Here is a 27,755-nt window from a genome sequence, read left to right as displayed (position 1 = left end):
TTTAAATGAAATAACCAATTTCAGTGCGTTATCTGTCTATCTAACTATATATAAATATGTATGCCTGTCTATTTTTCTGTCCCTCTTGCTTGACAAGACAATAAAAAAAAAAGGAAAACATGACACATCGCATTTTTATGAGTTTTTATTTATTTGATTTTTAGGTGTTTTATTGTTTTTTTTTCTCCAAAAAAATCCTGAGGTATTCACAATATAATGGCATTTATTCTGTTTGAAATGAGACTGGGGGGAGGGGGGGGGATAAAATACAGCCAAAAAACAAAACGAAAAGAGAAACGGGCAGCAAAGCTGTTTCGATGATACAACTGTAAATAAATCCACGGTGTCGTACTTAAAGGAGCCTTTGAACTGCAACAGTGGAGACTGAAGTCAATCCTCCCCCCACCCTGCGAACTAGCATCATGCTATCTAGACTGCATTTAGGAAAAACCAAGCATCAAACCTCAAAGATGTTTCAAAGCAGGGAGTGCAGGTTAATAACAAGCCAATCCGTCCACTATCATAGCAGTTATCATCAGCTGGAATACCATAAACTTAAAAACACAAATCTAGTGTGCTTTGTATCTGGCATTCAGATTAAAAACCATCAACGTTTCAAACAATACAAGCTTTAACTGTGAGTTATTAGCAAAGCACTACAGTTCAAATACACCATGCTGTGGCTTCTTTAAACCAGTTTGTTTGTGCCTTCTGAGAGGGTAAACAGTAAACAAAGTCTGACAGTCACAGTAAAGCCAGAAACAGAAGCACCTCACTGTGCTGCAGGCTTCTACTTTACCTGTTACTCTAGACTGTACGTTAGTGTGATGCTTGAATACAATATTTAGCTTTTTGTACACAATGTAAAACTCCTCTACCTTGAGTCCTGTTTGCCCTCCACAAAAAAGCAATACATCAAAATAAAACAAACCAAAAAAACCATACAAATGACCAATAAATAAATATCAGTGAGAAAAATACACTGTTGAATCATTTTCTTGCTCTGTGTCACAGATCTATGATTGATAAAATAACTGCTGTGACTTAAAGAAAATAAGGAAAACACCCGATATTCTCCTGCACAACAATCCCAAATCTGCAACGCAAAACAAAAACAAAAATAAAACCCATCACAAGTGCAACATCAGTCACGAGTCTCAGCATTAGGAAAGAAAAAATAAGCTCTGGTGTTCGACCAATCAGCTCAACACTACAGCATCAAACCAGAATGAATAAAAAAATCATGAAATAGAATAAAAAAATCAAAAAGCAGTGGGCAGGGATGAGAGGGAAAAATAAAGAAATTAAATAACAGCACACCATTTATGACCCAAACTGGGGTTACAAGAAATAAAACGATCATGATATCTGATCAAAGGAAAACAATATATAATAATAATAAAAAAATACTATTAGACTTTCAGCTCAGAGGTTGTCTTTACGTGGCGGTTTCAATACGGTGGCAGACACTACAGCGTAACGGTGAGGAACCATTGCTCCACCTCGCCAGTAAAAGAAGCTCTGCACTGTCTGGGATCACCCATTTATTTCTTTGTTCAATTTGGTGTCATCTTTGCCCTGAATAATAATAATAATAATAATAACAAAAATAATAATAATAAAAACAGTAATCATAATAAAAAACAACAATGGACAAAAAATAAAAGCTAATAATAATGATCACCATGGATAAAGACTTTTGGTAGACAAAACTCACACGCGGCTAACTGAAAGAAACACACACGGCACAGGGTGAGGGGAAACAGGACGATCTCTAACAAACACTTTCTGCTAATAATGACACAGCTCCTGCTCCACCACGGGTCCAAAGTGAAAAAAAATATATATTGCAAACATTTCTTTTTTTAAAAAGGCAAAAAAACCAACTAAAAATGTGTATTTTTCTAAATACACAATAATTCAACATTTTAAAAACAAACATACGTAAATATGCGTAAAAATTATAAATAAGGATAAAGTTTTGTGCATCCCCGCCCAAACCCACCGTTGTCGTAGAAAGAAAACAAAAACAATGGCAGTTACAACGGAGACAATAACATGCAATTGATATACTTTACAGCATTGATCTGTATCTCCCCCAAAACTACAAACCCCAGTCTAACCCTGCGTCCCTCCCCGACCCAAATACAATCCTTAAATATTTGTCAGCTCATTCAAAACACATCTCTCGCTCTCCCTCTACTCTTTAGCTGAAGGCGCCGTTTAAATCACACTGTGAGGGGGAGGGGCTCAAAAACAAAAAATCACTGTGGCTAACTCCAGTTTGTTCGTAAATCTGTGAATGAACAGGAGGATTTCTCCCCCCATGGGAGCAAGCTGACATGGTTTGAATGACTGCATAGTGAAAATGATATTTGGTTTACTTACAGATGGTTTCACAACAAACACACACACTGTTTTGATACACCTCTGGTAAACTAAAATACACATAAAGCCACTATTGGCAGGAGCCAGCATTGCTGTGGAGAATGGGATGACTTTATACATTTGATGTGTGTGTGTTACAGATGTTTCCTCACACACAGACACATGGACAGCCATTCTGAGCACACCTGCCTTGACTGGTTTCACAGAGGTGTTGTGATGGTGTTTGCATGGAAATGCACACAAACAGAACGGAAGAGTGAGTGTGTGTGTTTTAGCAAAATAAACATCAGCTTAATAACAAAGCACAGCAGGAGACTGGGTGCTGCTCCGTGTTCAGACACACGTACAGAGTTTAGGATATAGAGTTTTAGACAAGCTAGCAAGCTAGATAAGTTCCAGGTCTTAGAATATTAGCTCGCAAAGTATGTGCATCACGGGTTAACACAGGTTAACTTGTATTACGAAGTTGGCTCATGGTTAATCACCAGAATAACCAATACTACAGTCCTGCATCTGGTGGGGTATCTGCAAACATGTGTGTAACGGGAATAACATACATTTATGTTAATTCATAGGCACGTGTAAAAATTAACAAAATGTGGACAGACAACATGAAATATGTTGTTTTTCTAGAGATATGTCAAATTAAAATAATGGTGCAGGATGTTTAACAACTGGATCAGCTAATTTTATTAAGCATAATCAGCAGCCATATTGTGAAGGACTGCCTGCCCTGAAACTCTCAATCACCATCCTTGACAGTGGTATCGGGCAAAAAGGGTAAATTCTCCCTAATCTAACCAGAGTAAATATCAATCATTCTAGAGGGTTCGATTAAAACGCAGTAAGTGTGTTTAATCGCAATACCTATATTAACGGGTCAGGTCAGGGCTTAACCTGGAGATAATGCGGTTAACGGATCATTTTTACACTCTTCCAGCTGTAATTAAAGGGACACTGTGTTTTTCAATATATTTAGTTTTAGTTTACTCATCAGTAGTAGTATGTCTTCTCTGGAACTGGAGGGAGAATTTCTAAATTTAAAAAGTATCCCTGATGATCATCATGGATAATATAGAAACGCTATAATTGGCCAGGCTGATATTAGCTTATATAGATATAGACACTGTATGGATAGATCAGTTTTGGTGTTTCACCTAAATGCATGTTCATCATTTAGATTTAAAGTGAGCATCAGATGAGATGGGCCTCTGTTTTAAATAAGTGCACCAGTCTCCCCCTGTACAGCATAACACACACACACTCAGCACTACTACAGTACAGCGCCCCGCCCCCCCCTCTCCCACTAGCTATAGAGAGATTTCATATATATATCATAGCAGAGAGTAATCAATTATAAGGTCAATAACAATAGTCATAACAATTACACGCTTTTGTATTTACGTTGAGTTTTGACACCTTTGGTGTGAACTGTCATGTTGTCAAGCCTGCAGGCGACCTGTGGACAGATGGAGGGACGGGGGGACAGGACACAAAGCATCTGGACAGACAGACCTCCCCTCTAATGATAAACTGTACAGTTTAGTGTGACGTCAGGAAATAAAGGATTAACTACTTCCATTACACATAGAGCTACATTTGAGGTGATGTTAATATTTTGTGTTAGTTAGTACTTTTTATAAATCCAACCTCCCACACTTTCTCTTCTTCTCCCTCTCCCACTTGCTTTCTCTCTCTTCAGACTTTCTCTGTATTTGGTAACACGTGTTGACATTGCATTATTTTACTTATTTGGCTTCAAAAAAAGAATAAAGTATTTGTCCTTTGGGGAAAAGAAGTGACAGCAGCGTCTAAAGCAATAAAAAGTAGCAGCAGTAGCAATGTAAATAAATAACATTGTTTCAACGGTAAACATCATAAACACAACACGCTAACTCACTCGCTAAAATCATAATTGGTAGGTTGGTGTAACACCATGAAAGCTTTTTACAATAACCAGCTAGCCTGTTTCCCCTCATGTTTCCTCTCTCCTTATTCACACTTACTTCCTGTCCTCCACCTCCAGTTTGTCTCTGACTATTCCCAACTTCCAATCCAACTTCCTTAAATCTCCCCGTCTACTTCTCACCACACTCCATCGCCTCCTCTCGTTTTCCTGACGTTTAGCTCTCCCTCTCCTTTTCTGATATCTTGACATCATCTCTCTCTCTCCCTCCCTCATACTTCACTTTTCCTCTCTCTATCGTCGCCATTTCGCACTTCTCCGTGTCTAGCAGTGATTTGGTTTTCTGAGTCCGAGTCTGCATATCTAGCAGGTTTCGGCTGTTGCCCGTCAAAAGGACTCTAGTCAGTCAGTCTCTGAAGACCTGCACTCAAAATGTGTACATCTACACATCTCAGTTTCAAACACATGGACCTGTTCAGGTGAGCTGGACACAGTCAATTTTATCTTTACAATCTTCTAGTTCAGGGGTCTCAAAGTTCAGTTTCCCGTCTGGCAGGGACGCTTCTCCAAGCTTTCTGCATAAATGCTAACAGCACTGCAGCGCTGAACGCCTGCGTGCCATTGGTCTTAGCCTATGACAGGTTGTTAGGGACTACTTGATTAATCAATTAGTCGGTCGATGACAAACATATTCTAAAACCATTTAAATAATTAAAGAAACATTTCTGAAGGTTTTCTGGTTTCAGTATTGCCAGAATTCAAGATGAACTGCTTTTCTTTGTTTTAAAAGATAACAAGGATTTGGAAATAACTGTTTGACTGAATTATTAAAGTAAAGTAAAGCTTAGTGATTCAGAGATACTGAATAAATCCTTATTTGCAATCCTGGGAAAACAATCTTTAAAACTAAAAGACTATGAAGGCAAAAAGCAGCTATAAGACCAAACACCTATATTTAAGAATCAACTCTCAACATGTGGGCAGCTTGACTGGATCTGAGGCTTTGAGACCCCTGCTCTAGGTTCTAAAAACAGCACTAGCATGCTTCATAAAGATGTGTCTCTCTGGTTTCTGAAATGTTTGCAGGAGCAGGTCTAAATCTTTTGGCCTCCACCAACAACAACAACCTACATGCAGCCTTTGGTCTGGTCACCCTGTGGAGCACTACGTCACACTAAACAGCAGAGGCCGACAGAGAGGAAGAGGTAGACAAACTCAGAGTAAGAAAATGCTCCACAGGTTTTAACATCTACCTCTTTGTACAAGATAAGCTCCTAACCTCTCCCTCCTTTCTCTAACAGTTATTCAAACAACCAAGAGTACAACTCCCTCCTTCTTCCACTTTCTCTGCTTCTCTCTCCCACACTACTAGAAAGAATCCCTTTCTCACTCGTTGTTTCTCTTCTTAGCATCCCTCCATCTCTTTTAGTTTAGCTATGTTATTCTAAACACAAAACCAAACCAACTCCTTCTCTACAAAGCTAGAATGCAACACTAATTTTTTTGTAAGTATTTTTCATTGTGTTTTTCCCAATTGTGCAGCTTCTAAATACATGATACGGGTAACCTAAACATTACTCATATCAAAATGAATGAAAGTTACTATACTTAACATGTTAAAATGAAGCACCGCTAACAGATGAATTTATTATGGCGCGAGTGTAACAGCTGTAGTGTGAATGTGAATAAATGGCTAGTAGATATAATCTCACTTTTGAAAACAACCAGTGACTGTGTCTTGATATCCATCCATACACACACGCGCACACACAAACAGATTCAGCCTGAGAATGTGTGATAATAGAAACCTGAAGAATCATAATTGCACGGGACATTTATGTGTCCTCAGAAAGGTTTTTGCACAAGAAAGATTCATGTTTGCTAATGTAGCAGATGCTTTGTTCCAGTGTAGTGACTACTCTGTTCCAACGGCTTGGATCGATGCTGAAGACATGTAGGTGAGAAACTAAATGACACGTGGAGGACATGTAGGAACACAGTTTGTATGCAAGTGTGTGGCTATAACACACACTATGCTGTGACGTAATGATAGTGTGACGAGACAGTGTGTAAACAAATGAAGCTAACTACAGTGTGCACATCGTTTTCTCTTCCCCCCCCCCCCCTTCCCATGTCTGCCTGTCCAGATTCAACACACTGAGAAACAGAACACCTGTGTCATCTGTCCGTCCATCCCTCCATCGAGGCTCCGCCCCCCCTCTGTGGGCTCTTCAGGGTCTCTGGTGGACAAATGGACAGGCTGGGTCTAACGCTAGGCTTAGCTGCTAACGCTGGGCTAGACTAGGGCAGACTGAGCCGGGCTGGGCTAGGCTACCTACTGAAGAGCGAGTGGAGCTGGTGCTGGTGGCTGTAACACTGGCTGCTGCGGGGCGACTCGGTGCGGTCCATCACCGCCTGGAACCAGCCGGCCACGTCCACGTCCACCACCTCGTAACGCCGGATGAAACTATGCTCCTGGATGAGGAACACGAGGAGATACAGAGGGGGGGGGGGAGGAGGGGGTTTAGTCACATTGAACCATTTTGTCATTTGGGTGAATCTCAGCAAAATGTTTGTTGCTCATTATGACGAGTCTCTTACCAGCAGCGTGTGGTATTTTGGCCTTTTTCTGTGATCCTTTGTGAGGCTGTGGAAAGACACACAAATAAAGTGAAGCTTCAATAAGAGGTTTTAAATACACATGACATATTTGGAAGGAAAGGCAAGTGTCTTTACAGAACCTGTTCAAGGCAGGACTGTTTTGTTGTCGTTTAGATTCAAGATTCAAAGGTTTTGATGTCATATGCACATAAGCTAGTGTAGAAACGGCAATGAAAAACGTATGACCCGAGCTCCTCCAACAATGCCACATAGTTATATAATAAAATACAAAAAGAAAAGATAGTGCATAAAGTCTTTTATACACATAAATAGAATATGATATATACAAGAACAGAATGTCAAATGCAATATTGTTTATTACAGTGAACAGAGGACAAGATCAAATAATCTATAAGCACCTTCTCCAGTTCTGGATGTAATTATGTGTTCAGTTATAAAACCACCACCTGATGACCTGAGAGTTCAAATGAGTTAAAGAGTGGGATCTGTACTCACCAGTCTTTGACGAAGGACTGGAAGTCGAGGGAGAAGCCCATGCCGAGGGGCAGCAGAGGAGGGTCTTCCTGCAGCACTTTGGTCAGAACCTCAAAGTCTGTCTTACAGTTCTTGTAGGGAAACTGTCCCGTGGCCAGCTCCACCTACAGGACACACAGAGCCGTTAACATCCACAATGAAGCAGCAGCACCTATTCCTTTATGCCTATAATGAGTTCCACACAGGGATATCATTTATACCAAAACATAATAAAAGGTAACACTTGCCAACAAATAATAAGGTAGAGAAAGTAGTCATTCACAATGAATTGTTCAATATGCATGGTTTTTAGATGTGTTGCTTATTTCGTACATTGACATGCTTAAATGTTTTACAACATTTTTAAATACATGTCATTTGAATCCAATAAACTGGAGGAAAAAGTACCAGCTCCAATTTTAAGGGCAAGTACTTTTATTTTATTTTATTGTAATAAAATGAGAAAAGCTTTACCAGAGAGATGCCAAGGCTCCACACGTCTGCTCGGATGTCATAGTCAGGTTTGGTGGGATCTGGAGGGTCTATTCTCTCAGGCTGCAGGAACACCAGAACAGGTGTTATCATATTTCAGTTTTGTGATGGACAGGATGTGATAAACTTAATGTTAGAGACACTTGTTGTGTCTTAAGAGCAGTGTGTGTGAGTTTTGACTCACCGCCATGTAGGCAGCACAGCCGGCGCTGCGGGTCTTGGCTTTGGAGTCGACGAGGCGTCCGCTGATGCCGAAGTCACACAGTTTGATCTGACCTTTATCGTCCAGGAGGATGTTGGAGGGCTTCACGTCCCGGTGGATGACACCGTGTTTGTCTTTCAGGTACAGCAACGCCTTCACTATCTGGAGAAGAAACACACAGCACAACACATTAGAACAGAACAGGTGAGCAGTGTTGCACTTTCTCATCTGCAGTGTTCATACAGAGGTTACAAAATAAATCCAATCACGAGGCATCACGCTAACCCTTACCCTAACTCTAGTTTCAGACAGACAGACATAGCCAAACTCATACAAATCATCTAACTAAGCTAAGGGCTCAAAGGTACACAACGAGCAAGTGTCTTCATTAAGTAGCAAGTGCTATGTGAACAAACCCCTGCAACATCAATTAATAACAAATTAATAACATCAAACCTGCTCAAAATATAAGACAATGTTATGTCTTGAGGAGACTGTGAAGTCCACCATAGACGGACAACCTTTGGACAAAATGTCCTCTCCATTAAAGGCAGCTCTTTCTGGAATAGCCTCCCAACTGAGATACGGGATTGTCCCACTCTCAATAGTTTTAAAGGACAACTCAAAGAATGGTTGAGCAACAAACAGACGTGTAATCACCGCTAAATGCACTTTAACACAGGGGTATCTCCTCTCGCACTTTATGTAGCACTTGTATCTTCTCTTGCACTTTATATTTCGTAGCTGCTACATTGTACTGCCATGTGGTAAATGCTTGTATGCTGCTCATGCTCTTTTGCATATCATGGATTTATTTTTGCTATGTATATAAATGTCATGTTCTTATATGTTGTATGTGACGGGACTACGGATGGAAATTAGCTCAAAGCTAAATATCCGGCTAATTTACACTTGTAAGCATTATTTAGTTTGAAAGTGTTCATCAATGTGCATTGTCCCGGTTCAAATAAACGATTAAAATGAAAAATGTGGTTCTATGTTTTTCTGTATTGGAAAATACTTGAATAGTGAAATTAAAGTACATTGTGTGAATGTTTCATCTGCGTGGGAGTGTGTGGGAGTGTGTGTGTTTTTCCACTTACTGCTACCGTCATCTTCCCGAGGATGCGCTCCGGCATGGGGCCCTGGATTCTCTTCTTCAGCTTCTCAGCACACGTTCCCATCAGCTCCATGGCAATGAAGACATCCGTCTGTACACACACATCATTTAAACACATTTACCAAACACATTGACACATTCACCTTTTAGTGGTTCAGTTGAGGAGGGGGCACGGGGGTAAAAGGAGTCAGATTGCATGCAAATATAAAAATAAACCAGAGGCTCCAGTTTGTTTGGGGAGACTGCATTTAGCAGTGGAAGTGCTCCGATTCCTCCTGTCCTACTATTTGTTGTTAAGAATAAACACTGAAATGTATTTTGGGGACACCCACGTTGGTAACTATGGCGCCATAGCACTGGATGATGTAAGGGCAGTCGTGACTCTTCAGCACCACGTCCAGGTCCATCAGGATCCTCTTGTTCTCATCTTTGTTTCCTGTACGGCGCATTTGCTGGTGACACACACAGAAACAAGCCATTAGAAAATGACAAAACAAAGACCCCTCTGGTGAGCTGACTGCCTGGTTGTTAAACAGCTCAGTGGGCTATAATTAAGACGTCTCTTCATTAAGGAGGGCTGTTATGTGAGGGTATTAGTGCCACCGTGTTGGGAAATTAGCCACAATCAAAACACAACGGGAAGTCAGAGAGCTAAGCCGGGGTTAGCATCGCGCTCCTGCTGAATTTTATTCACGTTTACTGGTGTTTTAGAGTTCATCTTTAGGGACCTTTTTGGTTGCATTTTGAAAATAGGCCTTAAGCTAAGACATAACCAGTGCACTCATTACAATTTGTTTCCTCATATTGTCAATTTGACATCATTAGTAAAGCATAAATAACTAAAAATAACTATAAATTGCTCATGTAAAGAAGACGTATGGCATGTTTAATGACACTGGCTACCTGTCTAAATTAAAATTGTGCGAGGGGTGCTGTCATTTATTAGGAAATCCATCTTTCAATTTGTTTTGCACAGCTTAAATACAATAGTAACACCAGCAGCTTCCAAAGAATGCTAAGGATTAATTGTGTGAATGAAAAAAGTAGTTCTGTACAGAGTTTACACTGGTTGGAAGCTGTTACCAGCTCCCATCAAATTCACCTAATTAAAAAAGCTTCAAAATGGAAATCACATTTACATTAGGTAATATAAAGATATGTCCTATTTTGTGTGCCTCTCTGTATCTGTATTATTAAATAATTGTTCTCTTGTTAACATTTCCTGTCTAGATTTTGACACATATACATTTGTACATCGCAAATTGACAATCAATCTCAACAGCTGTAGGTAATGGGACCCTATAGCCATAACACTTTTGCCATGGGGAAATATTAAATCTTAACCTAGGAGATTTAATTTCACAGAAAAGTGGAGGGTTCAAATCATCTCTCTGTACGTTTGTTCTGTTTAAACAAATAAGAAGCAAGTCCTGATGAATGTGTCGTGTAAACAGAGTGCAGGGTCTTACTTTCACAGCGATGACATGGGCGGTCTTCTTGAATCGTACTTTGAAGACTTGTCCGCAGGTCCCACTGCCGATCTCCCCCTCACTGATCAGGTCTGTCACCTCTGCTGGATACCGCTGTGGACGGGCAAAGAAACAGAGAGAAATAAGTCTTTAGATTATGCTACATTTTGATTTACTGGTTCAAATGTAAATGTTGTCTCTTTGCAATATCCCCGAGCTGAAAACAGATGAGAGGCCAATTCAGATTTTCTGCTTCGTAAGGCAACAGCAAACTCCTCTGGGCAATTTAGTCACAAATGTTTTGATGTGTAATTAAGCTGCTCCCCCATTGGTCACGCCTAAGAATACCATGACACAGCGGGAAGATAAATATATTTCTAACTAATTATTTGTGACTGATTATTTGTGACTGAAATGAGTGACGATTGGTCAAGCAATTGACGAAGAAACCCCTCTGAGCTAATGAGAATAAGTAACAACAATCAGGAGTAAATCATGTTCTCGGGCATCTTCAAACCCTGACAGGCACTGACTGTGAAACGGGACTTGAAGGCTAGAAGAGGGAGGAAAACAAACATAAAGAATTGAGGCCGAGCCATAGCTAATCTCAATTTGATCTTGTTAGACATAAACAAATACCCATCCAAACTGTTTTCATAATAATCTGTTTATTGTAAAGGAGAAGCAAAATGCCAGGGGCTGTTGTTTCCCTTCATAGAGATTCTCTGCTCTCCTCAAAGACACTTCAGTAGTCTGGTATGGATGTTTGCTTTTATAGGGCTTTGACCTTGACCTGGTTTGTCTCTGAGGTCCATAGACATTAAAAACTGGTAACTGTAGTTTGTAGCAAATGTGACTCAAATCTAAAGTCAAATAGAAGTAACATTTGTTGGGGACTTTTTTCAGCTGTGGAATAATACACATTAACTGCTTTTGGGAGTTTTTACAGGAGCAGGTTGGACTACTACTGTATGCGGGACTGAGTCATAATAAATGTCCACAGTACACAGTAGAAGGAACATGTTACCCCGTGCAACAGTGTGGCACATTAATGTGTTTTTAATAGTTTTTGGAGAACAAAATAGGTCAAATAAAATACATCCAATGTACTAGCACGTCTAAGTTGTTTTTCTGGTGGAAGATTTGCTGGCCATAACCATGTATCACCTGCCTGATGATCTCTCACCCTGGTTTTCAGTTATGTATTTAACAACGTGTTGGGAATTCAAAATGTTCAGACTAGAGAAAGTCAATATGTGTCACATCTCACCGTGCCGTCGATCTTCAGGTAGCCCGTCTGTTTCATGATCTCCTGCAATTTCTGGTCTATCTCTGCACTGTGGAGACAAAAGACACCACGTGAGAGGGTGCAGAAGCTACAGTAAGTATGTTTCAGTGTAAAACTCCCACAGCAACCTAAGAGAGGCTTCTGACTCACAAATGGATGCTGTGTGTATTTCTGTACACACTTTAAACCCACACACACACAAGTGTAGATGTACATATGTAACACAACCTGCTTTTCTTTAGATGACCTTTTGTCCGGCTCACTTTCCACTTTTAATGTTGTTCATGTGACGATCTTGTTTGTATTATGTGAGATCACTGTAACTCTGTTTTGTCTCTTTATGTTTATATTTATAATTCCTCTGTACTAAATATTTCTTCATAATTATTTTCAACCAGATAGTTGTGACTTAACAGTAAGACTGGCTGAAGTCATTGCTAATAATAATTGTACTAATCACTTTCCCAGTTAAGTATTTTATTCAGAAAACAAAAATAAAATGTAAATGTAATCACATGTTAACCAACGTCTCACAACAGCAGTAAGTCTTTGAATTATATACCGTTTTATTCCTAGAAAAAAAAGGCATTTACCGATGCTGCATAAACAGTCATTTTAGACTAAAAACTTCAGTTTCTAGGTAGTAATTAATCAGATGAACATCATCACGTGTGCACATACTTCTCTAAGCTCTTCTGCAGGGCGTAGGGAGGGGTGGGCAGCGTGAGCATGTGTCGCGGGCGGCTGGGGTACGGGTGGTGCTGAGGGGAGCTCTCTGAAGACGAGGAGCGGCTGCCTCCATCGTTGGCCAATGGCAGCTGGAGCGCTGGGGGGGGGGGGGGGGGGACATGACACATTAGAAACAGACAGGAAAATGGAGCGAGTGGTACAGTGCGTTTTGCACCCGAGGCCAGCATGCCAGAAGGTGTAAACGACTTAGTTTATTCATGCGTTTACTGACTGCCTCATTTTAGTGGCATAAAGAGGTCTTGCCCAAATAGAGAAGGAGGTAATGTGTTATTATTGGTGTTTTATTTGCTTTGTTCAACACATTTCAGTGTTTAAATTTACTTTGCATTTCCATTTTGAAAATCTGGGCTTCAGGTTGTTTTTTGCACAATTGAAAGTGATTGAGAAATCCTTTGGAATGATCATATCCTGTGTAGTATCAAGTGAAAAAGGGTTCCCATGAGACAGCCAGGGAAACTGGCCTTTGCAGGGTCAAAGTGTTCTTTCACTACAGCCCTGCTATCTACACCCTGGGTAGGATTTAACCAGCATATGAACTTGACTTGTTTTCATTTCCCCGAGGTTACAGCTTTGTTTTTATTTCGCTGATGTCCCGACCTAATGTTAAAACAAACAGGACGGTTATCTCACAGCAAAAGCAACACCATTCTCAGGCAGGGGAGAGAGCACAGGGTTAGCCCACAGCTTGGGAGGTACAGTTTTGGGGATGTGGATGCCAACAGTTCACTTTTAAAGGAAAACTACGGTTTATTAATACTTGGGTTTTGTTCATCAGCTGCAGCCTTGGCTTACGTTATGCACTGTACACACGAAAAGGACTGCTGAGATCTCAGATGGCGGCAAAAATACAAAGAAAAGACCAATAAGGAAAACAGTACAGGGCTTCAGTTGTAATCAACCACATGGATTTGAAATCCAAAGTGAGCGCAACCGTAATATTTATAATTATCCATCACTGTACAAGAAAACTTGGTGTGTGTCAAACAATTTGTCAAAGTTAACCCAGCTAGTCAATCTGGGAAATGTGCTCGATGTTTACAACCTACAGTTTGGGTAATCATTTCAAATAGATGTATCTTTGGTGAGCATAACGTTATCATAACTAACAGAACTGACAGCCTAAGTAATGAAAATACAACCCAGATTGTAATAAACTGCAGTTTGACTTAACATCAACATTGACTGATTCCACTAAACTATTTGATAAACAAGACGCCATATTGACTAGCTGTTGCAACATGCTTCCAGCCCTGTAGGTCTAACTCGTTCATTCAAGGACAAGTTAAGACTCAGCTGACCTTGTATATCAGGTGTACGTGCAAGCACGGACTCATTTCCAAATTGTGATGTCAAAGAATTTCAGGAATACAATCTAAAGTGATGATAGCACAGACCTGTCATGCAACCAAATTAAAAGACTACTGTATGTGTGCGTTCCATAACCCATAGTAGCATACTTTTTAGTATCCTTGAAAAAGTGAAGTCCCAATACATAGTATGTTAAATCCAAGAAGCAAAAAATACCAGGAAGCCATATTGCATCATTTTGCAGTACGGAATCTGGCATGCTTTTCTGTCTATTCTGACTCGCAATCCTTTGTGAAGGGGATATATTAGAAGGACAATGTTATGAAGAAATGTCCAAACTGTCAACATACTAATTGCGACAGTACATGCTCTGTCAGGGAAGCTGTGAAATATTTCGAAAGTAAAAAAGAAAAGTATGCCATTTAGAAAACAGCGTCTGACTATGTATTTAAGGAGTGGGATTAAGAAGTTTAGTTTTCATTCATTATCATCAATTTCACAACAGCAACTTTTTAAACATTTGGAACCCATTTGCAAACCCTAAGAGGACCATGCAGCTATTATTAATATTAATATGATTAACAGTATGTTTGTAGTAGAAGGCTGGCATCTCTTCTGAGAAAACCAGCAGGTGTTTTATATCCATGAGTCACCTGTGGAGGGATGCGCCTGTAAGGGGAGAATCAGTTAGTGAAGGAGAGGAGGGGTTAGTATGGGGAGGAAGAAGGACCCAGGCAGTCTTTGGCACAGATTGCATCTCCATAGTTCGGCTGGCTCCAGATGAACGGATGTGAGGACAGACGGGCAGACAGACAAGGAGACGAACAAACACACAAATACTCGCAGGCACTGCTGCACCGCCTCCAGCTCACACAGTGCTGCTGCAAAAAGGGAGGAGGCGCAAGGGGGGATGCCAGAGGATGAATAAGAGACAAACAACATCAAACAGAGAGAGAGAGGAGAACTTCGGCCAAAACTGCATAGCACAGACTAAGCTGGAAGTCAGACAGTCAGTCAGTCAGACTCCGACAGGAAGTCTTCAGGCTCCACACACAGAACACACAGAGAGAGAGAGAGAGAGAGAGAGAGAGCAGTGTTCACTCCTGCAGACGGACCAGTGGGGATGCTGGATTAGAGACTGTGTCGGACGAAACACAACCCAAAACATTGTGTCGTGCAGAAAAGCTACATGCACCATGATCTCTGCCTCCAGCAAAACAAGGGTTAATTATCTGATGCACGTCCACACGTCCACACACTGTGGACATCAACACACACCAACACTGCCCTGCCACTGGCACAGACTCACGTGAGAGAGAGGAGTCAGAATGGAAAGATAGAGAGGACGTGATTAGAGGGGAGGTGTAAATAACTGCTCGGCTAAAATATCAGAACTGGTTTCACAGACATAGATTTAGCTTCAACCCGTTAGCAGAAGGTCTTATTGAAACGTCAGACACTGTTGTCAATGTATTTTCTAACATTCAAGAAATGTAAAACCAGTCAAATGTTTAAACTTATCAGGCAGATGTACTTATGGGCCTTTGTGATCCACGTATTTAATTTATCGTTGTTGTACTTCTACACACATTTGAGATGTACATCTAGATTAGCTAGAGAGAGTTAATTGACTATTATAGTAATTTGTTCAGGCATTTCTCACAGTCTTTAAGACAGTGTAAAGAAGACACATGAGTAATTGCAGTAAGTGAAGAGCAGTATTGAGAGCCTATTAATGGCAGGAGTTAAAATATGGAGCTAAACTTAACTGGGCAAAATGTAAGGAGCTGGATGGCCTGTGTTCTTCTCTGATAGGTTAACAAAATAAGAAAGATAAGGGAGGAGGGGATGGGAGGTGAAACGGGGGACAGAGGTGTTGGGGGAGAGAGAGAGAGAGAGAGGTGCAGTGGCAGAGAGAGCGATGGATTGAATGATACCTGCACGCTGGGAAGGGGCTGGAGCAGGACTGAGCTGGATCACGATGACTAGACAGAGGAAAGAAAATATACACACACACGCAAATTACTGCACTGTACGACTAACACGATCAGACACACACATACACACACAAGCATACACACACACACACACATCTCTCGAAAAATTATACAAATACACGGAAAAATACATTCTGACTTGTATGAGTTCCGTGTTCTCTTCACACGAACACATCTGACTTTTTTTTCCCCCGAAAATGTTTTTATGTGGTTTGGTCATATAATGGCTGTTATCCGATTAACTAAATCAGACGGTATTGAGGCATTACTCCTTTTTGGCATAGGAGAATAATTATATGGCTTGGATTAAAAGGCAACACTTCTTCTTTTTGAGAAGTTTCAAAAATTGAAAGCTAAAGTAACCTCTAAAAAACACATTTCAAACAAAAGGCACAAAAGCTGATTTGTGGCCAATGTCTCTTCAACCTCATGAATAGACAAGTGATCTGTAGGAAAGAATGATCTTTAAAACAGTCAGCGAGCGAACAGGGTTTCTGATATCGGTGACAAGCTGTTTCTAAAGTCCAATATGTTGCCACAGAGTTTGTTTTGGTGTAACATGTCAGTGCAGGCATGATGTTGCAGCACTGAACGAGCCGGGCTGTCTAAAGAGATTTTCATTGTTTTTTTTAAAGCTCTCTCTAAGACAAAGACCCACAGTGAGCCTTCTTTCTATTATTACAGATCATGATTGTGGAACAGCCTCCCAGAATACCTGACTGTCATACTTTTAAGAGCAAAGTCAAGACCCACCTTTTTAATTTGGTTTTTAACAGAATTGTATTTTATTATTATTCAATTTAAATTGTATTATTTTTTAATATTTGATTCCTGTTTGATTCAGTCCTGCGTTGGTATTAAGTGTTCTTTTTTAATCACAAAGCTGCTACTCTGGATATACCTGAGAAGGGGGAGATAGTATTGTTACAATTTTTTCTAAATTGGCTATGCTTTTGGTTTGTGAAGCACTTTGAGTTACATTTGTGTATGAGAAATGCTAAATAAATAAAGTTTGATTTGATTTGATGATTTTCTTCTCAGGGCCCAACATTACAGTTTCACCATATCTTACAAAACTCATATGTACTGACAACTGTAAAGGGTTTTATGACAATAAGTCTGTAGCAGACTAAAATTCAACCACCATATGTAAGAAGTAGTTTATAAAGCATAAAGACATAACCAACGCCTGGTAACGTCTGTAGAACGTTAGCTAACAGAACTGATAGCTCCCACACATTAGCGTCTGTTTCGTCAAGGGTCAAAACTGCCACTGAAAACTGACTTTGCCGCAGGAGACACAAGCAAACACGCTTCTTAATAATAATAATAATAATAATAATAACGTGAAACTTCAGATACACTACAGATAAATGGCATCTCCATTATATTTCACAACGAGGGTGAACACTACATCAGATTTGACGATGGGCCCTGCCACCGACTATCACTCATATTGCTAGCTTGTTAGCCTAGCTTGTTTGACAGGACAGTCAGAGCAGATTTCGGGACGTGACTGCCAGCGAGACATTTGATGACACCGCTTTATTTGTGATTTTATTTTGCCTCACTCACTATAGAAATTGTCCTACTTGTTAAGTAAGTGATTCGATGGTAAAATCAAACAACTGAGCTGAGTCGGTGTTTGTTTATGTAGCTAGCCTGTTAGCATGTAGCAGCATAACACCCCCTCCTCCCTCCGCCTCTCCGATCTTTCCCCCTGCTATTCTGCCCGTTACCGACACCCCGGTGCTCCCCGGTGGATACTCACTCGGCCTCGGACGTGATCTCTGCGGACTCATCTCGATGTTAAGGTCGATTCTCCTGCGAGCTTCTTCATTTTCTTGCTTTAGTTTCTCCTCGATTCGCGACAGCCTCTTTTCCAGCGACGACATCTTGAAAAATTGAGCACCATGTAGTTCCCAGCAGCGCTCTCGACTCCCTCTCCGGCAGGCAGGCAGACTGGACATACACATACACACGCACGCGCACGCACACGCACACGCACACACACACACACGCACACACGCACACGCACACTAAACTCTCTGATCAAATGAATAGTCATTTACCAATTTATTTCGTACGGATATGATTATTGAGGAGGAATATCATGTACTTACTTATTGAACTACATCACATGGTACTCAAACATAAGATTGAGTTTGCTTAGTTACCAAGGAACTGTAAACTATTAAACATACAATTATTTTCTCAATAATGTCAACCTTATTGTTGAGCTTTATAAAAGTAAATTATTGACCTTAGGCTGCAGGTGTCAGACATGCATACAAATCATAACCTGGAACATGAATTGACATTTTATAAACAAAAATATTTTTGCCATTACAACCCAAGCTCCAACCGAAAACATGTGATAAAGGCCGTCCGGTAGCCGAGAGTATGTCTGCTGTCACATAAGGGAATAATCATTTAGTAAAATATTTCTCTGATGTATGTGTTTTGCTATTAAATAGCCAAGAGTGATCTCTTACATTTGATTACTAAAGCAAGGTTGTCCAACTGTGAGGTCAACTTTTGTTTGAATTAGGGCTATATTGTTGAAATCAGTATACTATTACATTTGTATAACGGTCATGTTTTACATGATTAAAGAGATTGGTGGACTATTGATCAGAAAACTAATCATCATAATAACTAATAAGCACACGCTTCTATTATCCAATGTAAGGATTTGCTGATTGAGCCATTTTATTTAGTTTTAAATCAATTACTTTTGGACCTTAGATTTTCACTTGACAAAACAAGCAATTCAAAGAGACACTAACATTGGATCTGGTTTATGTGTTCTCAAGTTTTGATAAACTATGTTACATTTTTAAAGACTCGACAGTTATCATTTAATCTAACAAATAATCAAAAGATGAATTTATGGTCAAAGTTATACAAATTTACATTTTGGAAAAAGGATGACAGGATATGCACATATTACGACTCAATACCCCTGAATGATATTGATTTAGCAAAAAACACAAAACAATTTAGAACATCACCCCTCAGTTTAAAATGCTGCTGCTAAATGGATGTTTAGTCCCAAATAAAAACTACTGATACTGCTATGTTTTTGTATTTTCTCTTCTGTTTTACTTGCCTCTCAAGTGTCCTTAGATACTGTACACTAAAAACAACACAGACAGATTATTCACTCCAAGTTTTCTTTATAAAATAAGTCATCTCGTACTCTCACATGGTTTTTGTTTTGACACAACACAAGATAAGTAAAATCCACACATCATACATACAGCTTCACAACAAACCTCGCCTCTACTCAGAAATGTTTTTACCACTGGCTCATATTTTCAACATATATCATTGTGTTTTAAATGATAGTTTCTTTAGAAATGTATTGCCAAGATACCTTGTTCGCTGGGATGTGATGTGGCCGACAATATTTATTTTGATTGCGTCACCACCCAGATTTCCCAGATATTCACCAAGATATTCATTGGTTTTATCTGAAACAAAGATAACTTAATCTGCAATAACCACCACGGGTAGCTGTATTGTTGGAATCCGTTCTCTAAAACAGACACTAAAACAAATGCTAGAGCCAGAGTTTGTTGAGTTTAAAGTCACATATAAATGCCTTGAGGGGAAATTACTTACTTCATGTACACAAAACTCTGGTAGCATGTAGATAACTGGAGCAATGCGTCTTAAACTCAGAATGAACAAACACAATAATGTTACATTGTGCATCAAGTTTTAGTGTTCAGTTTTTTTTTGAAAAAAAAAAGTGAAATACAGTGACCTGTTTGCTACATAGCATTTAATGCTGATGGTTGTGATATGATATACAATTTCCAATTAAAAAGTATGTGGTTGGTACTGAATAATGGATGAGGAGTCAACGGTCATAAAATATGATTACTTAAAAATTGCAATTGTAACATTTGTGGCATTCATTAAAATCCACTTTTAAAAATCAAATTTTTAAAAGTGGTTGGTAGAATTCCAAGGAATTAAGAAGTGATTCTTTACCCCGTAGTTATATTTCATAGTTCGCCCAGCATTGGTCAGCATGACTGAGGGTCATCATCACACCACTGCTGGGGAAGCTTCAAATACAAATTCACTCTGAACGAGACGTCACAATTCCCACTCTCACAAGCAGGTCCTCTCGGTTTCTCACTCTTCCTGCTGCTGTTTACAACCATAAAATAAAAACATGATGCTTTTCTGTGGATCAAATACAAATGTAAGGCATTGGTATGAGAGGCCATTAAAAAGTCAGCAGCTCCTCCTCACAGCTGCACGGGTGAATACAGCGACACATAAGAGGATTGGAGGAGGTAATTTAAAAGGCTAATGTTTGTAAAGATACACAAGTCACTGATGTGATGTACGAGGGTTGGGGCCTTCGTTTGTACAACCCCACCAGCTGTCCGTCCTGGCTTTTATTTTCTCAGCTTTCTATCTTTATAACTTGTAGACACACAAAACACAGACCGACTGGCTCCGGTCTCTCCGCATTCATTCACAGTGTAATTAACGGCAGACAAACAATCAGCGGACAGTCAGTTGGGACCGGTGGTCCGCTCAGATAAAACCGTCGTGAAGCCTTTAAAGTCAAACATTCCTCTTCGTCTTCAAGGCCCACTAGCAGAGGTCGGAGACGTAGTCAAAGTCCCGGAAGCTCTCCTGGTCTTTGCGGGAGAGCACACGAGGTTCGCGTGGTGGCGTGAGTGCCGGAGGTTCGGTGGTGAACTCCTCGTCGAAGTTGCTGACGTCTTCCTTCCCGACAATGGAGGGGACGAAGGGGGGGGGAGCCTTCCTCTGCAGCAACATCTCCCAGTCCACATTCTGGAGGCGGACAGAGAAAAAAAAAGACAATAAATAATTAGAAAAGGTGAATATAAAAAAAAAAGAAGAAGAAAGAAAATGGGCACTTACTCTGAAGAATGGCTGCTTCTTAATTTCCTCTGCATCCTTTTCACCAGAGCCCAGTCTTCTCTCCGGGTTCCTCCTCAACAGCTGATCACGAAAACACATACAAGAATCACAAATGGCTCATGACAAGAAAGAGTATCTTTCAGTATTTATGTGCGTGTGGTTTGTGTGTATTCTTACCCTTCTCATAATGCCGATAGCCTCGGTGGACAGAAAGCGTGGATAGCGGACTTCGTCATTCACTATGCTGTCAAACACCTCCTCTTCATCATCCCCTGGGAATGGAGACTATAGAAACACACACAGATGACAATTGGTAAATAAAATCCATTCTACAGATTTCACAAATCAAGCGCCGCTGCTGAATGTATGCGCGCCGCTGCTACGGGGCGCCAGCCGGGTACCAAAATAATTAAATAATTTTAATACATTAAAATAATAATCCGTGGCCACACAGCCTCTGTGAGCGAGCGAGACAGAGAGAGAGCGAGAGAGCTAGAGAGAGCACACCTTTAACTATTTAATATAATTGTAAAAAATAAAGTAAGAAATCATTCCAATGCGTACTATAGGACAGTAAAAAAAAACAGTTTAAAAGGGGAGTGATTAGTAATATGCATAAAGAAAAAGAAAGAATACTAACTAGGTAACATAAGATAAGAATAAACAAGTTTAAATGATTTGTTATTGGTTGTGATCATATTCTAAAGATGTTTGGATTATTGAAAAGTATACAGCTCTCTTTCATATGAGTGTTGAGAGCTGTATCCATCAATTCATTTTGTGCTCAAAGTGCACCAGATTGATGCATTTCATTTCAACATTTAAAAAATAATGGCAGACACATAGAAACATATTGGCGGGGCGCACTTCGCACGCGCACACACTAAAAGATTCCACGCGCTCCGCGCTCACATTTAGCTGGGCCCGCGTGCCTTAGCACTGCTGCTATGACTCCATCCTAGGGGAAACACTGTTAGTAATTTTAAAGATCCAGTTATCTTTGTAAAAGGTGAGAAGCAATATAAATAGCACATCTAAGACTGAAGTTATTCAGCGCACTTGCAATATGATTAGTTATTTTTAATTAAAGATTTTAGGGACACCTTTTTATATACATTTACCAATATGAAATCTATATACTCTTGGCTATGATATTGGATGGATAGTAAACTAACAAATATGTAATGCGTGTTCACGCAAAGCTTATTTCAGCTATCCTCCCATACACCGTGTAAAGTATATATCTGTATATGCTTAGTTCTCACCTCTCCCACCAACATTTCATAGATGAGGACCCCCAGTCCCCACCAGTCTACCGCTCTGGTGTAGGATGTATCCGTCAGGACCTCGGGGGCTAAAAACTCTGGAGTCCCACAGAACGTGCTGGTCCGGTCCCCGAAGCCCATTCCTACAGACAGAGACAGATTTTTAGAGGAATTTTGCAGATGTCTAAAAATAAACGCCCATCTGTCAGCAACATCAGTATCCACCTTCTTTACACAGCCCAAAGTCAGCGATCTTCACATAACCATCTGTGTCGAGCAGCAGGTTGTCGAGCTTGAGGTCTCTGGAAGAGAGGGAAGATAGAAATGTGTAGCTGAGAATCTGTACACAATGTTAACGAGTACAGCTGAGAGGACACAAGGAGTTTAAAGAGATACAACCGAGACCAAACATTTACAGTACTAATTTATATGTGAGACTTTGCTGAGGCCCGGCTGATATCCAGCAATGTTTACAATAAGAGCTTCTCAAGTTGACTTAACAAATATGAGAAGTCCTGTCACAATGACTTTGGACTTTCTGTTGGACACATTGTCCCAGAATTAATTTATACAAATGTTACTATTGCTATTTTAAGACCATATAATGCAACTGTTATAATGATAGTGTATTAGTATAATAATGCAAGTACAGTCATTGGAATTCTAATTGGAACATTTAATTGTACTCAATAAATACAAATAAAACCATTCCCAAAAGCCGTAAATAAAAATGCACTTAAAGGTTTGTTATATAAAATGCTCAATGTCTGCACAATGCCCAAGGTTAATCCTGCTGTTATTTCTGGTATTATGTTTTTTAGAATGTTGGTGACATTTGAATGTAAATAAACACACATTTTAACACAAAGGGAAATATCAAAGTAAGCAAAAGATGATCAAGATTGTGTCGATTACGTAACTACTATAACATGCCCGGTCTGTTGCTTATAAAGTAGACATCCCTTTTTTACATCCCCACTGTCATGTGAGGACACAGGTTTGTGTGGGTTCCTCTTACCTGTACACAATCTTATGGTCGTGGAGGAACTGAAGTCCAAGAACTACGCAGGCTGAATAAAACCTAAAGACAAACCAAATAAATGTTATTGCTAACCTGAAATAAAAGGGAGTAAAATGTCATCTCATTTTGTTACCAAAAATGGACACATTGACTTCTAGTACTAATAAGACGGTGAATGCATGTGTTTAATGGCAAAGTTGTAGGCTTTCGGTTTTGGTCATGTCCACTGAAAAAGACAATGAATTAAGTGATAATTTGTATTTGCCGGATGTACCAGATGCCAAAGAAGTTTGAACACAACATTTTCCACTACAAACTTTTTTCTGTCTGTCTGTCTGTCTTATATCAACCCTGACATTCCCATATGAACACTGAATAAGCTTTTGGTTTATTTGATAATTGGTCCCGTCTATACTGGCCACAAATACATTGCTTCCAAATGTGTTTCTACAATAAGAGATGTGGGACAAAATGTATTGTTGTCATATTCTTGAATTCAGCTGAAGCTATTATCAGTCTTCAGAAGTCTGAGACAAATGAAGTGTATATTTGTCAAATTGTTTCAGTGTCAAATGTAGTCTTTCCTTATCAAATTGCATTGGATGAACTAAACAAAAACCATCGTTACATACACGGCTCGGGGCTCTGTGAAGACGTCAGTGTGGATGTGCATCATCAGGTCGCCTCCTGCTGTGTACTCCATGACAAAACACACATGCTCCGGAGTCTGGAAGCACGCAAACAGGTTGACGAGGAAGGGGTGGTGCGACAGGTTCACCACCTCAAAGATGCGCTTCTCACACATTAGACTGACGAGGGAGGGAGAGAAAAGGTGGAGAGGAGGAGGAAGCAGAGATACAAAAAATGAAGGATTATTGGGAGGAAAGGAAAAAGATTAGAGAGAATAATTACACATTTTGACACTTAATTAGACAGTGTTTATTTTGGTCAAATGAGCTGTAATCATGGTGATTTAAGGGACAGCTGCATATATTAAACACAGTGAAATGTATTATCTATAAAAACAGGCCGTAAATCCAGTCTAAAGAAAAACAACAAACAAGGTAATGGACATATCAACACGCACCTTTCCACTTCATCCCGAGCTACGATATCTCCCTTCTTCAGGGCTTTGATGGCGTACATTGTGCCTGTCTTCTTGTATTCTGACAACAACACCTGAAGACAAACACATGCAGAAAACAGCTTTGATTTACTCTTTGTTTTTACTAACAATTCACAAACCCTGTCAAGTGTGAACCGAGGGCTGAAGACAAAATTACATTACATTACATTTCATTTAGCTGACGCTTTTTATCCAAAGCGACTTACAATTACCAATTACAGGGACATTCTCCCTGGAGTAAAATGGAAACGCGCCTTACTCAAGGGCACACTAGTGGTGGTGTTCCTGGCGGGATTTGAACTCACAACCTTCCGATCTTCAGCCCACCTCACTATCCATTAGACCAGGGGTTCCCAACCCCCGGTCCACGGACCGGTACCGGGCCGCGGAGGTGTTACTGCCGGGCCGCGAAATAGCTGTGAGTTTATCGTAATATTTGCAGAATTATAAATATATAAAAATATTTTATCATAATATTTTTTTTCAAAAAGTGTAATTTTCGCACCTATGCCACCAGTCATATTATTTCATCCAGTAGCTAGTTAATCTTTCACCAGAAAACCGTTGAAAATGGCTTTTATGATGTTCCGAGGGATTCTGCGGCTCAGCCTAGGTCTCAGCCTCTTGTGCGCACGAGCATGTTACCGGTGCGCCAAGTAGGAAGAGGAGCGCACAGGAGACAACCGTTTGATTGCAGACTGTTATGTTTATGTGGGGAAATGGTGGTGCATACATTATTTGAGATATATTTCAAACTCAGACTTCATTTTAAGGACATGTCGGCCAGGGGTGTAGAGCTATTTGTTTAAGCACCGGATTGGCAAAACAGGAGAGTAAACCAGTCTGCCTTGATCTATGAATTAATGTCCGGGACTCTCACGGTATCTGCTGCCCGCAGCTGTTTTATAGAAGGAAAACCTCCTTCACTTCATGAAATGGCTGCAGCATCAGGAGGCAGCGGGACGTACTCGGTAAAGAGCTGTGCCTTTTTACGCACCGCCTTCGCTGTGTTTAACTTAATCAGAACAGTTTAAGAGTGACTGCAGGCTGCTACGTGTTAACCACACACACATCTACACACATCGAACTGCCCGATTACTCCCCCTTTTATTAGTTTTATGAAGGAGATGTCCAGTCAGTCACCAAGGCGCATGTGTGTGTATGTGCTCTGCTAAGCTCAGCTCTGTGTGTTTGTGTCTGTCCGACACATATGCGGCTGTTCCCAAAATAAATTAGTTTAATCTTAAGTGTGCACCGGAACGAACGACCCACCCACCCACCCACCCACCCACCCACACACACCCACACCCACACACACACACACACACACACACACACACACACACACACACACACACACACACACACACACACACACACACACACACACACACACACACACACCACACACACACACCACACACACACACACACACACACACACACACACACACACACACACACACACACACACACACACACACACACACACACACACACACACACACACACACACACACCATAATGCGCCTTCTCCTCGTTTTCCCAGCATTCACTGGATTATCCGTAAATCATACAAACAAAACCAAAACGTTGATTTATCTGTTTTCCCGTTTTGGTTTAAAAACTGAATAATGTAGGTTTTTTGGTTTTCCGAAAAACCAAAAAACAACACCGGTTCTTTTTTAAACTTTGTTAATATTTTTTGGATGCATATTGTTCTAGTATTTGTTCAGGCTGTTACATACAATTAGCCTCTGTTGCTACCTGCTGGTGGTGAGTAAATATTAAAATCAGTTAAAATTGACAACCGGTCCGCGATTTTTTTTGAATGTATCTACCGGTCCTTGGCACAATAAAGGTTGGGAACCCCTGCATTAGACCACCACTATCCCATAGAAACAGTTTATTGGGATATTTATTTAAGATCTGAATTGCTGTGCTTTTATTCAAGTGTGAATCACTTTTCCTGTTCACATTACTGCTATTTCAAACTTTCAGCTTATTTTGAATGAAAATGATCAATATGTATGAAACGAGGGTTTCATTTAAGTTTTTTAAACTTACTGCAGCCATGCCACTTTCCATGTGACATAACATTATTGACAAAGTAAAGTTCCATTGAATGCAAATAAGAACATATTCTCAAAACATACAAAGAAAAAAGGCCTTTCACATATTCTCTTAAATGTATGGATTCTTGGAAATATTTAAGCGTAAACCTCTTGATACTGCCTGACGAACACACTGCAATCCATATGAGACGCAATTCAAACCCTTTTTAAGTTTTGTAGCCATATATGTGTCTACATTTGTACACATATTGAGCTCATAAAATCAAGAACTGCCTTCTAATGTTCTTTGTGTTATAATGGAGACCTTTTCCGCTGGTACTTTTGTGTATTCCAACTTAAAAGTAACCAACAAAAGTGTACCTTTCCAAAGTGTCCCCTTCCCAACACAGCGATCAGCCTGAAGTCCTGCAGAGACAGAGGGCCCTTCCTCTGCTTACTGAGGAGACAGTGGGAGACGGTCAGCAGAAACATTTAAAGGGTAAAACCAAATACAGTAAATATCAGATTGGCGTTCATATACACTGCCTAGAATACAGACAGCGATGGAGAGACTTACTTACATTCAAAAAATGAAAGAGAAAAATGTTGCTTGTTTATGAAGCCTCTATATGGGGTTTTAGGAAACTCATATCATTGTGAAAAAACTTTAAACCAAAAACGATGTTGTTTATACAAGAATATAAAACTCATACAAATATGAGAGTAAAAGTACAGTTTCACAGAAAATATCAAAAACAAATCCAACGTGGATGGGGCACAAGGATGGAGTGTTTATGCGTGTGTACCTGCCAACAGATGGGGTTCGGACAGGGCACTCGGGGGTGAGGTCTGGGGGAGAGAAGGGCTCGATGACGGGCAGTCGGTCCTGATGGGGGACATGCGAGGAAAGAGGCACAGAGGAGAAGACACAGAGAGAGGGACATGCAGAGACAGAGACATAATGGAAGTCAAGAGACGCATGATTACATGATGGACGTGACATACAAACAGCAGGATTCACTTTTTGTCCCTGCTCTGTTGCTTTAGTTGGAGACACTGTAATCAAGCGCCCCCCTGCAAGAGAATCCACATCATGGCTGTTTTTTGTATCATTTAAGCTGAAATCGGCATTTCAAAGAACAAATAGTTGCCATTCATGGGATTATTTTAACCTACAATGGCCCTAAAACGCCATTGTCTGCACTAAGTTAGGTACCTGATGCTATTTTGTATTTGATATCTATATTTTGTGATCATATTAACTATATTTAGTGTTATGTATAATGATTAGGGGCTTATTTTCAGTAAGAGCTTTCTGGA

General features: G+C 40.2%; 2 protein-coding genes across 5 annotated transcripts in view; both read right to left on the bottom strand.

Moving 5' to 3' along the window:
* Positions 1–130: 130 nt before the first annotated feature.
* On the bottom strand, positions 131–18,007 carry map2k7 (mitogen-activated protein kinase kinase 7). Of its 2 annotated transcripts, XM_034129352.1 has the most exons (12): positions 17,827–18,007; positions 15,996–16,043; positions 12,682–12,826; positions 11,983–12,049; positions 10,713–10,826; positions 9,576–9,695; positions 9,227–9,334; positions 8,106–8,285; positions 7,904–7,984; positions 7,412–7,554; positions 6,896–6,941; positions 131–6,769 (listed from the first exon to the last, which is right to left on the bottom strand). In XM_034129352.1, the coding sequence occupies exons 1-12, from the start codon at positions 17,948–17,950 to the stop codon at positions 6,626–6,628; spliced, it is 1,320 nt and encodes a 439-aa protein (XP_033985243.1). In that variant the 5' UTR covers positions 17,951–18,007; the 3' UTR covers positions 131–6,625. The 2 variants fall into 2 exon arrangements, with proteins under 2 accessions (XP_033985243.1, XP_033985244.1); XM_034129353.1 differs by lacking the exon at positions 15,996–16,043 and having other exon boundaries at positions 17,827–18,006.
* Positions 18,008–19,217: 1,210 nt separating this feature from the next.
* Positions 19,218–27,755, bottom strand: part of pkn1a (protein kinase N1a) — a 50,155-nt gene continuing 41,617 nt past the window's right edge. For all 3 annotated transcript variants that reach the window (XM_034129896.1, XM_034129895.1, XM_034129897.1), the window contains exons 14-23: positions 27,242–27,321; positions 26,817–26,892; positions 24,343–24,434; positions 23,888–24,064; positions 23,253–23,315; positions 22,460–22,536; positions 22,235–22,377; positions 21,147–21,254; positions 20,970–21,050; positions 19,218–20,879 (exon numbers count right to left, since the gene is read on the bottom strand). In XM_034129896.1, coding sequence (XP_033985787.1) covers positions 20,676–20,879; positions 20,970–21,050; positions 21,147–21,254; positions 22,235–22,377; positions 22,460–22,536; positions 23,253–23,315; positions 23,888–24,064; positions 24,343–24,434; positions 26,817–26,892; positions 27,242–27,321 — 1,101 coding nt within the window. In that variant the 3' untranslated portion in view covers positions 19,218–20,675. The remainder of the gene's footprint in view (positions 20,880–20,969; positions 21,051–21,146; positions 21,255–22,234; positions 22,378–22,459; positions 22,537–23,252; positions 23,316–23,887; positions 24,065–24,342; positions 24,435–26,816; positions 26,893–27,241; positions 27,322–27,755) is intronic.

The sequence above is a fragment of the Trematomus bernacchii genome, unplaced genomic scaffold (assembly GCF_902827165.1).
Source record: "Trematomus bernacchii unplaced genomic scaffold, fTreBer1.1, whole genome shotgun sequence".
Taxonomy (NCBI): Eukaryota; Metazoa; Chordata; class Actinopteri; order Perciformes; family Nototheniidae; genus Trematomus; species Trematomus bernacchii.
This window is presented reverse-complemented; position numbering and strand designations above follow the sequence as displayed.

What these genes read in the sequence shown, in the direction of transcription:
- map2k7 (XM_034129352.1), bottom strand. Translation starts at nt 17,950, where the DNA reads ATGTCGTCGCTGGAAAAGAGGCTGTCGCGAATCGAGGAGAAACTAAAG. An exon ending in CTGCAGAAGAGCTTAGAGAA is followed by an intron (nt 12,050 to 12,681) that starts GTATGTGCACAC and finishes TTGTCTCCACAG; the next exon opens with TGCAGAGATAGACCAGAAAT. An exon ending in CCCATGTCATCGCTGTGAAA is followed by an intron (nt 9,696 to 10,712) that starts GTAAGACCCTGC and finishes GTGTGTCACCAG; the next exon opens with CAAATGCGCCGTACAGGAAA.